The sequence below is a fragment of the Xyrauchen texanus genome, chromosome 34 (assembly GCF_025860055.1).
Source record: "Xyrauchen texanus isolate HMW12.3.18 chromosome 34, RBS_HiC_50CHRs, whole genome shotgun sequence".
Classification (NCBI taxonomy): domain Eukaryota; kingdom Metazoa; phylum Chordata; class Actinopteri; order Cypriniformes; family Catostomidae; genus Xyrauchen; species Xyrauchen texanus.
The window spans coordinates 38,871,392-38,885,449 of record NC_068309.1 but is presented as its reverse complement, the minus strand read 5'-3'; the positions used below and the strand labels follow the sequence as shown (position 1 = coordinate 38,885,449).

The 14,058-nt window shown below is 36.6% G+C and overlaps 1 protein-coding gene across 3 annotated transcripts; it reads right to left on the bottom strand.

Annotated features, from left to right (window-relative positions):
• Positions 1 to 272: 272 nt before the first annotated feature.
• Positions 273 to 7,802, bottom strand: pitx1 (paired-like homeodomain 1). 3 transcript variants are annotated; one of them, XM_052104460.1, is made up of 5 exons: positions 7,695 to 7,796; positions 7,167 to 7,203; positions 3,577 to 3,678; positions 2,667 to 2,869; positions 273 to 1,335 (listed from the first exon to the last, which is right to left on the bottom strand). In XM_052104460.1, the coding sequence occupies exons 3-5, from the start codon at positions 3,659 to 3,661 to the stop codon at positions 787 to 789; spliced, it is 837 nt and encodes a 278-aa protein (XP_051960420.1). In that variant the 5' UTR covers positions 3,662 to 3,678; positions 7,167 to 7,203; positions 7,695 to 7,796; the 3' UTR covers positions 273 to 786. The 3 variants fall into 3 exon arrangements, with proteins under 3 accessions (XP_051960420.1, XP_051960419.1, XP_051960421.1); XM_052104459.1 differs by lacking the exon at positions 7,167 to 7,203 and having other exon boundaries at positions 7,695 to 7,802; XM_052104461.1 differs by lacking the exons at positions 7,167 to 7,203; positions 7,695 to 7,796 and adding an exon at positions 3,920 to 4,058.
• Between the last annotated feature and the right edge of the window lie 6,256 nt (positions 7,803 to 14,058).

Sequence of the window (14,058 nt, the reverse complement as noted above, 5' to 3'; positions counted from 1 at the left end):
TACTATGTGTGAGCTGAAAAAGTCATTTAAAGAAAATACAACCAAAACACAGGAGAAAATAATAGTTTGCTTCCGCCCACTAAATCATGACAATGTTGCTCAGAATACAGACTCTGTTATCAGCCTACGCATGTTATTATAACTTATTTTTATTTTAGCCCAAAATCTCGGAATCTCATGTCAATTTTGCTTCAAATTATCAAGCTTAGCCTATAGCCCACAAGATGACCATAATTATCTTGAGGAATAATTTACAAATTCTTCTTCTTTTTTGTATAGGTTTATTCGAAACATTGCCATAAACATACAAGCACAATTTTCAATCAACATGAGTACAATATAAAGTTATAGCTTTGTTGTTTAGTCTACACATTCATACATTTCATAAAAAATATTTTTTTCACTTGGAATAAGCATGCGGTAAATCTATCGAATGAAACAACTAGTCCAGGAGGACAACACGACCTCTGCATGACATGAAATAAAAGAGAACATCACTCACAAACACGATTTAAGACTAAAGGCGATCGAGGTCTAATGACAGGTTCGTGCTTTGACAAACCAATTGTTCCCATTTTCAAATGTTGTTTCATTGTTCCACGTTATAGCTTATGTAGCCTACAATGTGTGAATATAACTGTCTTCATAAGTCCACTTGAATGGACATTTGAATTGTTGTGCAAGTTCAGAAACAGACAATCCGCTAATCCGTTTTAAAATGCCGATTGCACCTAATCCAATACGGTTGTCATTGGTCCAGCTATCCATTTATTGCGGTTTAATTAGTCAACTATTATACTGGCACGCGTTCACACTAGAGCCGGGACTCTGCAAGCCGCTATATCCAAAAGATGGATGCTGCTTTGATTTCAGTCTTAACGTGGCAAGGCTGGAGTTACAAGTGTCTCTGTACACACTGTACGGGGAGCCCGGAGGCCCGTACGGGCATGTGGACGAACTCATGGCGGAATTGATCGTGGCGCTGCCGACGCCATTGAGATTGCCGATGTTATTCAGACCCGTCGCGGGTATGCCGGGCACGGCAGAGTGTCCCATTCCGGACGCCATGCTCATGGACGAGATGGAGTTTGGGGCTGAGAACATAGACTGGGACGTGAGAGGGCTCATGGAATTGAAGAAGGCAAAGTTCTTGGTGGACAATGGGGTTGGAGTCAGTCCTTTGTTGGTCCAGTTGTTGTAGGTGTACGCCGGATAGACGTCGTCGTAAGGCTGCATTAAGCCGCTGAACTGGGGCAGATAACTGTTCTTACACAAATCCATTTGCTGATTACGCTCCCTTTTTCTCCACTTCGCCCTTCGGTTTTTAAACCAGACCTAAAGACAAAAAACGCAAAAAAATTGTTTTGCATGTTACAACATGAAGCACGTTTTTGTTAGGTTAACATGTTTTTAATAGCTAGTGATGCACAGAAAAAAAAACTTTAAAGTAAACTTTAAAAATGTGCTTTGTTTAGTAACATGTAAATGAACAGGTTTTTATAAATGTCAAAATTTATGTAGGCTATTATTTAACACCACTAAATCAACCTTATACAAGTTTATACAAGCAAAACAAATTTTAACGGTAAGATTAGCTAAGTAGAAATAATAAGATAAAAATTGCAGGTTAACCGCTTTGTGCAGTGTAGGTGTACATCCACTTTGCATTATACGTTAGAAACACTTGAGAGCAGTCAACTCTTTTTTTTTAGCAGTGTAACAAACACATGAATAACACAATAAAATGTATGTAAAACGTGCTAAGGTGCCATTGTCATCTGTAATTGTTAAGGAGCTATTTCTACCTGACCTAAACCTTAAATTAGTTTAGTTGTTGAAACCATTAGGTATTCAGGTTGATTCAGACAATATTTTTTTTCTTGAATCAAATTAAATCCTAATATTTTTTTTTTTTTTAGGTTAAATTGTATGTATTCAGTATCTGACACAGATTTGGTTCCAGCCAAAGGGCCAACATAATTATTACAGTCTGTTAAACTCTCTAAAATTAAACCAATGTAATGTAATCATTAACTTTATTTTGCTTGGGTACTGTAAGACTCAAGCGCCATGCGATATTTTACATGTTTTAATATATATATATATATATATATATATATATATATATATATATATATATATATATATATATATATATATATATATAAATCAAGCCAACTTTAAAACGTCCGTTATTTGCTAACAAAATTACGTGGTTCAGAATGGTTCTAGAATAGTGTGGGATGAAACTTGTTTAAAAGATACTAAGATTTATTTATTTTAATTTCATTGTTTCTTTTACTTTATTATTATTTTAAATATGTACAATTGTTTCTAGAAGTTTCGTAAATGAATAAGGACATATTTTTAATTGCAAAATTGCGGAATTTACAAGCAATCAATGCACAATACATGACATGTCATTTTGTAAAACTGATAAACATAAAAGCAACTGAGTTAACCGTTTGAATAATACTCCTCTAACTATACTAGAGAGTATGTTTAATTTGCAAATAATAATTTTGTAATTACATCATTGGTGAATAACTTTTTGATTTATTTCAATCTTGGCTTGAAAGGTGTGGTCACGCTAGCAAATGATCCGAAAAGTGACATTGTCTGAAACATTAGCTGTATGGTTAGCAAGTTCGAGAGGGTTCGCTTACCCGGACTCGGGCCTCTGTGAGGTGGGTCCACACGGCGATCTCCTCTCTGGTGCTCATGTCCGGGTATCGGTTCCTTTGGAAAGTGGATTCCAGCTCCTGCAGCTGCTGGCTGGTGAAGTGAGTCCTCTGCCGTCTCTGTTTCTTCTTTTTGGAGTCATCCGCGTTTCCATCGTCACTTCTCTGCTCGACAGACCGCTCCTTTTCTGCAGAGATGAGATCGGACTTGATATCTGTGCTCAGTCGGTTGAATAGCGGACAGAAGAGAATCGTTTGATGGCTCGCTCGCACGGACTGAACTTATTTGAAAAGAGACCGGTTTGCCCGCCATACGTGTGACTGTTATGGACAGTTAAAAGAAAAGTCGCCTATGCAGGCCCGACTCACTGTTGTTTACAGCCGCTAGAATAGATGATGTGAAGGTTTGAGGCGGTCAGATAGATCAACAGAGTCAAACAAATATTTTACTGCACAATGTATTTATTTATTTTTGCTGGTATTGTCTTTTGAGGTAATGTCTCTATGATCAAGGCGACAACGCTCAATTTTTAATACACAAATTTAACCCGAAACAGATATCCACAAATAGTAGTAGATGGCCCATGTTTAGAACGCAACAATTCAAATAGTTAAAAGCATCCGGTTTACGGACGCAAAGCAGCACGCGGTCTAATGTAGGCTACAGCAAGCACTGCAAGCTTTCTATTGCCGGAAGAAATCAGTTAGACAGTTCAGTAAGTTATATCAATGTATTAAAAACAAAGCGATTGATATAGCAGGGAGGCCGGGGAAAAAATATTCCCGACATATTAAATGTATGCTTTTTAGTCAAATACGGTTGCTTATATTTAAAGTGTGTTAATAGGTTAAGTTTAATGTATAGAAGAATATGGAAATGTGATGTGTCTTTTACCTGCAGTTTCATTGTCAGAAGACTCGCTGCTCGTGTTCTCTAACGTGTTTCTGGTGCTTCTCGGCAGATGAAAAGATGAGGCCATGTCCAAATTCGTTCCACCTTCAAAACAATCATGCGTGTTACAAAACCTTTCCCAATGGTGTCAAATAAGAACAATCCAAGATCATGCTCCGATTAATACATATGTGGAGTTTTCATATTCTGGTTCCTTTAAAACAATGCAGGTAGCCTACTCATGTTGAAGAGTGAGTGTTCTGTGTGAACCCACAGAAGCGGAGCACAGAAGCAGAGCCCCCCATTGTCAGCCCCACCCACTCTGCACAATCATTTCTATACATACTACTCAAGTTTTTCCTTTAATATATCTCAGCCGAGCTTTTGGCAACAGTTTGTGTCGGAAACTTTGCCAGATGGAATACTGTTATTCATGGTCTCGGGTGCAGTGCGTGACTCTGAGCAGGAGTTCAGTTTCATAAAGAAACATTTGAGACCCACTTGCCCACATTCAATGATGTCTAAAATGAGATTTCCCTCCTTCCTTCTTGTTTGTCGTCTATTTCTTGTTTGCCTGCTTGATTGTTTGTGTGTGTGTGTGTGTGTGTGTGTGTGTGTGTGTGTATGTATGTAATTTAATGTAGCTTATATGAACGTTGAAATGAAATGCACATGCTACATATTTGCCCAGACATTTTACAAACACAAAAATCACCTTATCCGCAGTGGTAGGCCCAGACACGACAACTCCATTACTATGTGTATTTGTGTTGTAAGGGCATTCTAATGTTACGCATGCACAATGTTGCACAGTATTTTAAAATAGGCACACTTCTGTGGTCTATTTGTTCAAGCAAAAGTGCCATCTCGATGACGACAGAAGACAGAACCCGCCGACCCAATTTATGTTCTGATGAAAAACACTTTATTGGCTAATGCTTTATCAAGTTTTCCGAATCAATGACTTATAAATGCATTAATATGAGAATATGAATCACATAACTACGAAAATCACCCATATCTTCCAAACCATAAATTCTGTCTGAAAATCTGCTATGAAATGACCATTCAAATAAAATATAATATACGACCGTTGTGGCTGTTTCTTCGATACTCAATAACATATCTCTTTCACACGTGGTTTTATGTTTGATTTTCTTTTTATTTATATATTTTTAGATTGTGATATTTCTAATCATAACAATGCTATGAAAGATTGAAGATCAAAGAAGCGATTTTTCGGAATTGCAAATATTATTTGCTTGTTTGTTTGGAAACGTTGAAGGCTGGGTTTGCCGAAGCACCGAGTAGGACGTAAATCGCCAGTATAAACTAAATATATTTTTCTTTCAGAGACAAATTTTGATAATTGGAAAGTCCTTGTACACTATTACTGAAAATAAAAAGTGTTGGAAGAAATTCACATTTAAAACAAAAGAAAAAATTAGACGTGATAGGTCAAAATTTCAATGACAGAAAATACGTATGACACGATATGTCCTAATTAATACCACTGATTAAACATAAAGATATGTAGGTCTACCCTGCAATAGAACTAAAATGAATAATTCAAATATCATTAGATTAGAGTGAGACTGTGCAACAAGCGGTTCTCCACTACCCCCCCCCCCCATCATTATTCTCTCCTTCCTTCCTCCCAATGGCTGCTTCATATAGGCTCCAGTAGTCTATAGTCTGTTTATAGAAGTGAAAATTTGTATGTTGCATAATGGTAGCAAGGCTACAAACTAGCACAGTGATTTTAACCCTGTTCTGTGCACCTGTTAAGTGCAGCCAAAGCAACATAACCATTATAATGACTTAGATCGCGTGCTATTAAGTTGAGCATGATCTGGACTAGTGGCGTATTCTTTCAGACCTTTATTATTATTATTATAATTTTAAATAAGATAATATTGATTAACCTTCAGCGACAAGATTAGGCCTACATGAAATGTCCATGTTTGGTCAAATTATGTGCGACGTTAGTTAAGATGATCTTATAAATTTAAATTGCAACTTTACCGGGAAACCCACTTCACTTCACAGTGAGCATTTGTTCTTATCGAAAAGATAAGGTACTGGAGACATTAACATTTAGCAATGTGACACAAGACCCCAAGCACTTCCTTCCAGTACATTTAAAAGAGTATCCCTAATGTAAATGAAGGAAAACACCATCATCAGTGAAGACTGAAAGCGGTTTGGCTCTCTCGCATATTTGCTGTTGAATTTAACATTGTTTCATAATGTGCTAAATTAGGTCATTTGCTTTAAAAATCATTCAAGCGTAGTAAAATGATTTAATAGGTGTCCTCAATGTATTTTATATGGAGATTTGAGAATGTGCCTCAAAGTTAATTTGTAAAAACTAGCCCACCGGTACCTTAATTGTACAAATATTAAATTATATATTATTAATATATTATTTAATACATTGTTTAAACACCATGCATTAAACTGATGTAGGGCAGAAGGCTGGATGAAGGTCAAGGTGTCGGTAAGTTTTCAAAAGTCTGGTTAATATGTCCATTGGAAAAATAAAAAAATGATGTGATGTTTGATGAGGAGGTCATATTTTTGCATATATTTGCCATAACCTTCATTATACTCATTCTTCATTCTCTGTCCTATACCTGTCAGACGCGCTCTCAAGTTAACTGCTTCGAAACGATGTGTATTGTGAAAAGGGTTACAAAATGACTGACTGTCTTTCTAACTTGTCATCATAGTATAACTTGATTAACAAACAAACAAACAAATGTTGAAAGAGAGAGAAAAATACCCATTCGAAGACAAATAAATGAAATCATTTTAATTTTCTCTCTTGATAAACGTGAAAATGTAGAGGGTCTCAACCGCACATTGCCAGTGGTGCTTTTTCACATTTGGGCCTTGATGTTAATTTAGATTTCGAGTGTTTAGTTCTTACACTGTGTGTTTCCACTAAATAATATGGATTTGGATTTTTTTTTTTAGCATTAAGCAGAGCAATAATTATACTAAATATTACTTTTATTTATTTCTTTTGACTTTTTGGCCTAAGTTGCCTGTGTTTTGTTTAGGATTCAAGGATTTAAAATGGATGTCTATTATCATTATGTGTATTATATATTTTGGTGTACAGTGTATCTATTGGTCTTTAGTAGCAACAGTTACTTTGCTGAAAATAAATATTATTAAAAATTATGGTAACACTTTACAACAAATATGCTATTATTATTATTATGGTAACACTTTACAACAAGTTTCCATTTGTTAACATTAGTTAATTAGTACATTAGGTATCATTAACGAACAATTAACAATATATTTTTACAGCCATTATTAATTGTAATGTTAGTTAATAAAACTACAATTGTTCATTGTTAGTTCGTGTTAGTTCATTAACTAATGTTAACATGTACAACTTTTGATTTAAAAAATGTGTTAGTATGTGTAGAATTTAACATTAACCAAGATTAATAAATGCTGTAAAAGTTTTGTGCATCGTTAGTTCATGTTAACTATTGTTAACAAATGGAAACTTATCGTCAAGTGTTACCATTAATATTATTAACACTAGCCTACTACAACTAGTTAGAAAAACTCACGTGACGTGCGGATTATGAAAGTGGATTAGTTCCCTTCCTGCAGAAAAAATTAACAATAAGCATTTACTTAAGCCAGACAGTTCAATACATTTCATTGAGTATAGGTCTACTATACTGATGAACACTCAAACACAATAATTCGCCTAACTTTTACAGACAGTGACAATGCCCAAAATACATCGCAGTTCTGTACTGTTAAAATATTGATACTGTCCTTCGGGAAACATTCATATGTTCAATTTGCACATAAGCAGTATTATAAACAACTACCCGCTGGACATCCCGCGTGAGCTGAAGCGGTGTGAATAAAACTCTTTTTTTATCATCACTCTATGCAAAAACACACGCCTGTCATATTGAAACATTTCCCCAGTTAATTTATTCATTTGTAGCAGACGACATCATCCAACGAGACTACATGAGAAATACTACAACACAAGCATCATTATACGGACACAGTAACATTACAAGTGCTGCTATATAAAGTTCCAAACAAACGTTGTAGAAAAGAGATGAAGCAGGACTTACGGGTCGATTCTCAGAAAGGAAGCTTGTTTCTTCTTGTGAATTAAATCGCCTCCATGCTTGTAAGCAATGTTCAAGTGTGTATGCGTGTGGAGATGCGGCCCCGCTGCCTGTGTCAGGCTGATGGGATAACGTCACATGCCGTCTGGATGATGTCAGAGCAGCAGTACATGAGGAATCACGTGACGTGATGGTGGATGGTAAGATTAACATTTCAGTACACAAAAGACTGTCACTGCGCCCGATTTAACATATTTACAGTCAGCCTGTGTGGTTATTTATATATTGTATACTACATTTACACGTACACTAACATTTGAATTCACTACAAATTATTTTTATAGGCCTACTGTAGTTTACATTAATTTCCTGTACTGTTTGTGTAACGGTGCTGCTGTTTTTGAGAATGTAAGGATATATCAGTAGGAAAATGTTATTGTTGTACATTATGGAAACAAAGTACTCTGTTCTTACTCTTCTCTTTTCTACCCTCTATGTAAAAGGTAGCTGGGGCACCATAAGCATAAGCAATGATTTCTTTGAAAATACTGTAAAGCTGCTTTAGCGACACACACACACACACACACACACACACACACACACACACACACACACACACACACACACACACGTATATATATATATATATATATATATATATATATATATATATATATATATATATATATATGAATCCTTTCATGAAAGAACTTTAAGAACATATAAAAACATCCATCTAGGTCGAATGAAATAACCATTTTAATTAAAATGGCTATTGTCTGGTAATTTGAAGATAGTTCATGTTCACAAAATATTTAGATATAGGCTACATGTTCTCAAAACGTGTGTTAACTATATGCGGCATGAAGCGACCACCGAAAAAAACGGTTGACGTAATTTTGCAAAAAGCAAATACAAACAATCGCTCACACCTAAATTAATACAAAATAAATAGACTATACTAATTAGCCTATACATATTATGAGCTAAATAACGTTGTAATTTATGAGGCGTTGTCCCAAAACATAGAAATTGGACGTCGTAGCCTATTAACTTATGCCTAATATTCTGGCTACTGGAAGAGAAAGCTAAATGTGTGGGAATTTTGGGTTCATTGCCCCAGTTGTCTTTATAGCTTGCTCTATCCTAAAATATAATTTGTTGTAAAGCTGCTTTTAGTGTGAAAAGCGTCATAAAATGGCGATTTAAAAAGTCCAGAAAATATCCTGCGCTTTATCTATCCCTCCAATAAGGAAATTAGACTGATAAATATGACTTTTATTTTAACAACACAGGCATTTAATCACTAACAATCCTAAGAACACGCATTGAATTCAATTGAGCAAGAATTTCTCGGTGAAGTCGCCAATTATAGACATGTATAATGACAACCCTTATATTCCAGCACATGGTCGCACATCTTCAAAGTGACAGATTTTGATTTCCCATAAGTCTATTTGTTTTATGACCTATCTACCACTGACAGTCTCAAGCCATTCAACCAAGTGGTAAGTGGTACAAGTGTAAGGCGTTCCCACATCGACATGTAGAAGAAAGATTAGATTTTCCCTCATGTTGTTTTTACACTGGAATATTGTGTGCGCTGACCGAGCCGCTTTGTAAAAAGAGCACTTTGTGACTATTACATGAAGGTCTGTTGATGATCCAAGACCAACTTGCAACCTTATTTGCCTTAGTGAAACATTTGTAGGATTATTGTCTCAGGAGAATTGACCCCTACAAACCCACCCGGATGAAGTTGAGGCAAGTGAATTGCCAAATGTTTATTTGATTTGGTATACTTACAGATCTTAGACCCATAATAAAGTGATTAATAGATGATAACAGTTTACTAAACTCCCAGAAATATATACCAAAATGTGTGCACCCAAAATATAGCAGAACATTTTTTCATTGTATGATGACTTCATGTGTCCTTTTGTGAAAACGCATTTGGTTTCACAAGTTCCACAGTTTTCTCTGAAATGTTGTTGTTTTAATTATGTTCTTACATACACAGTGATTATCTCACTCGGACAGTGTCCACATTTCCTGCTCAGCCTCTTTTAATTTGTTGAGATTATAGTCTCTGATTACTGACCTCCAAATGGAGTCTATGTTGAAATGTTTTCCTTAACATAACGAAATTCAAACTTTGTTTCCAGCAGTTAAACAATACCTATTTTTTACAAGTTATATATTATTAAAACTACACATTACAGTAGCTGAAACTGTAAGCTGTATTTTCATATTGAATGTCACAGCTTGCTTAAGTCACACAATACAATTTGCCTCAAGGAAAGATGTGCTTAAAAATCTAGGTTTTTCCATTGTTTTCTGAAGGCACAAAAAATTCACAGTAAAATAATGAACTAGAAAAAATAAGGACATGTGAACGGCGAGCTCTGTGCACTTTGCTAGTTTTTAATACTTTTGGTGTCATAAACTGGTGAGATTCTATACACCCTGTTCCATAACTGTTCTATGAAGACAATATGTCAAAGAATTCCAAATCCTCAGGCTCTGGAGACATTAAAAGACACTTACGTGCTCAAGCTCAGTTTGGACCGTGCAGCTGTCAAGCATGTCGGCAATACTGGTGAAGGTCGTTGCCGCCTTAGAGGATCTTGCTGTAAAACGTCGGAAATGAAATTTACTGAGCTCGTTATAAGACAACAAGAAACGGATCGATTATCTGGAGTCATCGGAGAGTGATTTAGTTGCTAACACGCTAGAGACCAAGACAAACGTGGAACGCATTTGGGAAAAGTTAGAAAACCTTGAGAATCGCAGACAGCGAAACAACGTCCGAATTGTTGGAATTCCTGAGAATGAAGGCAGCTGAAATATGGAGAAATTCCTAGAAGAGCTTTCCCCGAGTCTGCTCGACATAACAGGCCATAAGCTGGAAATCGAGCAAGCTCACAGGGTTCTGGCTTGGAAATCCACTGAGGGAGACTATCGATTCTGACCAAATTCCGATAAAGATCTCATGTTACGTGAGGAGTAAAGGAAGGCTTTCTTGGAAGAACCACATCATTTTCTTGTTCCCAGACTTCATGAATTAGACAAGAGAGAAACGTGATCGATTCAAGGAATGCAAGAAACGCTTACATCAACGGAAGGTTGCTTTTGCACTGATGTTCCCGGCCAAATAGATAATAGATACTAATATTTACATGCCCACATAAACAATTTCCTTCATAAAGTCAATGGAATGAATAAGTCATTGTTTATACAGCCGAGTGGACCTGACTCACTGAACATTCACTTGACTGTTCGAGGAACTGAGCGCCTTCTTTGTTCCTTTTTGTGTTGTTCTGCCTAGTGCTGGAGTTTGTTTTGTGGAGGAACACACTTTCGGAACAATTATGTGGATGAATCTACACGTCTTTGTGTTTATCCTGCCTATTGGCTAGAGTTTGTTTTATAGATTATTTTCTGCTGTGTAATTCTCTCTCACAAAATTTGTACAGAAGCACCGGACTTGAGCAATCTGACAACAAAGTTGTTGGGGGGCTCTCATAGGTGTCCATGGACTGTTCGAGTTTAGGAGGTATGGACGCTGGTTGGCACTTTCATGCGCGGGGTTTATGCGTATGTTTTCATTTTTCTGTTTGTTTGGTTTGGGGCGGAGTTTGGGGTTTGATTGTTGCACTAATGTTGGAATGTGGTCTTTATAATCTTGTTTTTGACACACAATCTATTTTTTCTAATATGTCAAAATGTCAAATGTTAATATGAGTGGATTGTCTCCCTCCATGTGGAATGAAAATGGGTTGGGGCACCCCATAAAAAGAAGGAAGGTAATTTCTTTTCTTAAATGTAAGAAATATGATATAGTGTTTTTTTTAAGAAATGCATCTTTCCCAGCAGGAAGCTAAACAATTGGGAAGATATGGGGTGGACATCTTTTCTTTAGTGCTGGCTCAGGTAATAGCAGAGGAATTACATTGATAAGTAAACATCTACAATTCAAATGTCTCAAACAGATTAATGAAAATTTTTTTTTTTTTTAAAAAGAGTCGTTATTGTTTTAGCAGAAATTCAGGGGCAAAGGTTGATTTTGGCTAATATTTACACACCTAACGTTGATGATCGGGGCTTTTTTATAGATCTTGAAGGGATGCTGGAGGCCTGTTGGCACCCCTCATGATATAATATTGGGAGGAGACTTTAATCTTTTGATGGACTCAGTCTTTGATAGTAGTGAAGCAAAAGTGTGCAAGCCTCCTAGAGCAACATTGATGCTTCACAGGATGTGTAAAAATCTTGGTCTTACAGATATTTGGAGACTTTCACATCTGGTCCATAAGATTTAATTTAGAATTGTATTTTTATATCTAATCCCTCATTTCATCTGTTGTGGATTGCTCAATTGGAAACATCTTAGTCTCAGATCACACCCTGGTGTGTTTAGAGGTGGCATGGGAGGCACTTAAAGCAGCTCTTAGGAGATGGATCATACAGTATGCCTCATTCATCAAACAGTGATCTTTATAGTTCCACGTCTTTGTCTACTGATTAAGATTTTAGAAACTTCTTAAACTGACCTCTGAGCAAAAAAAATATTTTGATTCTGAGATAACCTTTGAAGAGCAAGGCTCCAGGTCCAGACAGCTTTGCCGTGGAATTTTTTAGATCTTATGCTACAGAACTGGTTCCACTTTTCCTAGAAGTTTATACAGAATCATTAAAGACCGGAAAGCTTCCGTCAACCATGACACAAGCCCAGATCAGTCTGATTCTTAACAAGGACAAAGATCCAAGTGAGTGTAAGAGTTATCTTCCAATTTCCCTGATCCTGCTAGATGTTAAAATATTGTGAAAAATACTGGATAACTGATTAAATAAAGTTATGACATATCTTAAACATATAGATCAGGTGGGGTTTATTCGGGCCCGTAACTCTTCTGATAACCTTAGGCGTATCATCATTACCATGTGGTCAGTGGCGAATGATCAGACTCTGGCCACAACATGTTTGATATGTTAGAATGGGATTATCTTTTTAAGATTTTGGAAATGTACGGGTTCGGGAATACTTTTATTGAATAGATTAAATTACTTTATAGACACCTGGTAGCGGCGGTACAAACTATTCATTTCAGATTACTTTACTGTGGATAGGGGCACCCAGAAGGGTTGCCCTCTTTCACCATTATTGTTCTGTCTTGCCCTGAAACCATTAGCAGCCGCAATAAAAAGGAGGATGATTTTCCATGGGTGATGGGGGGAGGTGTGGCGCATAAGCTTTTGCTTTACGCAGATACATTTTAAAAGGGTCAGAGATGAATAATAAAATATGATTTTTATTATTCATCTCCGACCCTACTAGATCTATGCCTCCACAGAATTATTAATTCCTTTTCTATGTTCTCAGGATACAGATTTAATTGGTCTAAATCTGAAGCTTTGGCTCTGACAGCGTACTGCCCGGTAACAGCTTTTCAGCAGGGTGCCTTCCAGTGGCCCAAACAGGGCATTAAGTATTTGGGTATTTTATAAATGTGATTTAGTTAGAGATAATTTTGACCCTTTAATAAATAGGTTTTTAAGCGATATGGGCAGGCGGTCTTCATAAAATTTTTCTATGATTGGTGAGGTAAATGTTATTAAAATAAATTGTATTCCAAAATCCAACCACCTGCTACAATCTCTCCCTGTAGATTTCCCCTCTCTTATTTCAAGTAATTTGACAGCATAGCGAAGCCCTTCATTTGGAATGGTAAACATCCTAGATTACATTTCATTAAGTTGCATAGGCCGATACAAGATTTTGTTTTATTATTATCGGACATTTGGCTCATTGGTCGCTTCCATCTGAGAGAGCCCCTCCCTGATTTTGTATTGAACAGGAAGTTCCTATTTCGCCATTGCAAAGCCTTTCTATCAAACTAACCGGAGAAGTTAAGTAACGCCCCGTTCTCGCATTTGCACGCGGTATGGACAAAAGTGTGTTTAATTGGGACATTTATTTAAATGTTGCTTCAAGCATATGGGTAAATCCAAAGTTATGTATTAATAAGTTCCCTTTCTGCTCGACAGAGTGGATTGTGAGGGACGTTAATACGTTCAGTGACCTATATGAGAGTGGAGTGTTGAGATCCAACAATTTGGGATCACCAGGTCTCAATTCATTAGGTATTTACAGCTTTGCCACCTGCTCTGGACTATTTTTGGGAGTAGCATACACCCACCTAAAGCGGCAGATACTCTGCGAGTGGTGATTAATGCTTTTGGAAAAGGTCATGAGGCATCAGTGTATTACTCCCTGCTAATTCAGAGTCTGAGGGACGGAGCTTCAACATCTCTCAAGAGATTATGGGAGAAAGATTTAAACTTAGTATTGGAGGAGGGAGTGGAG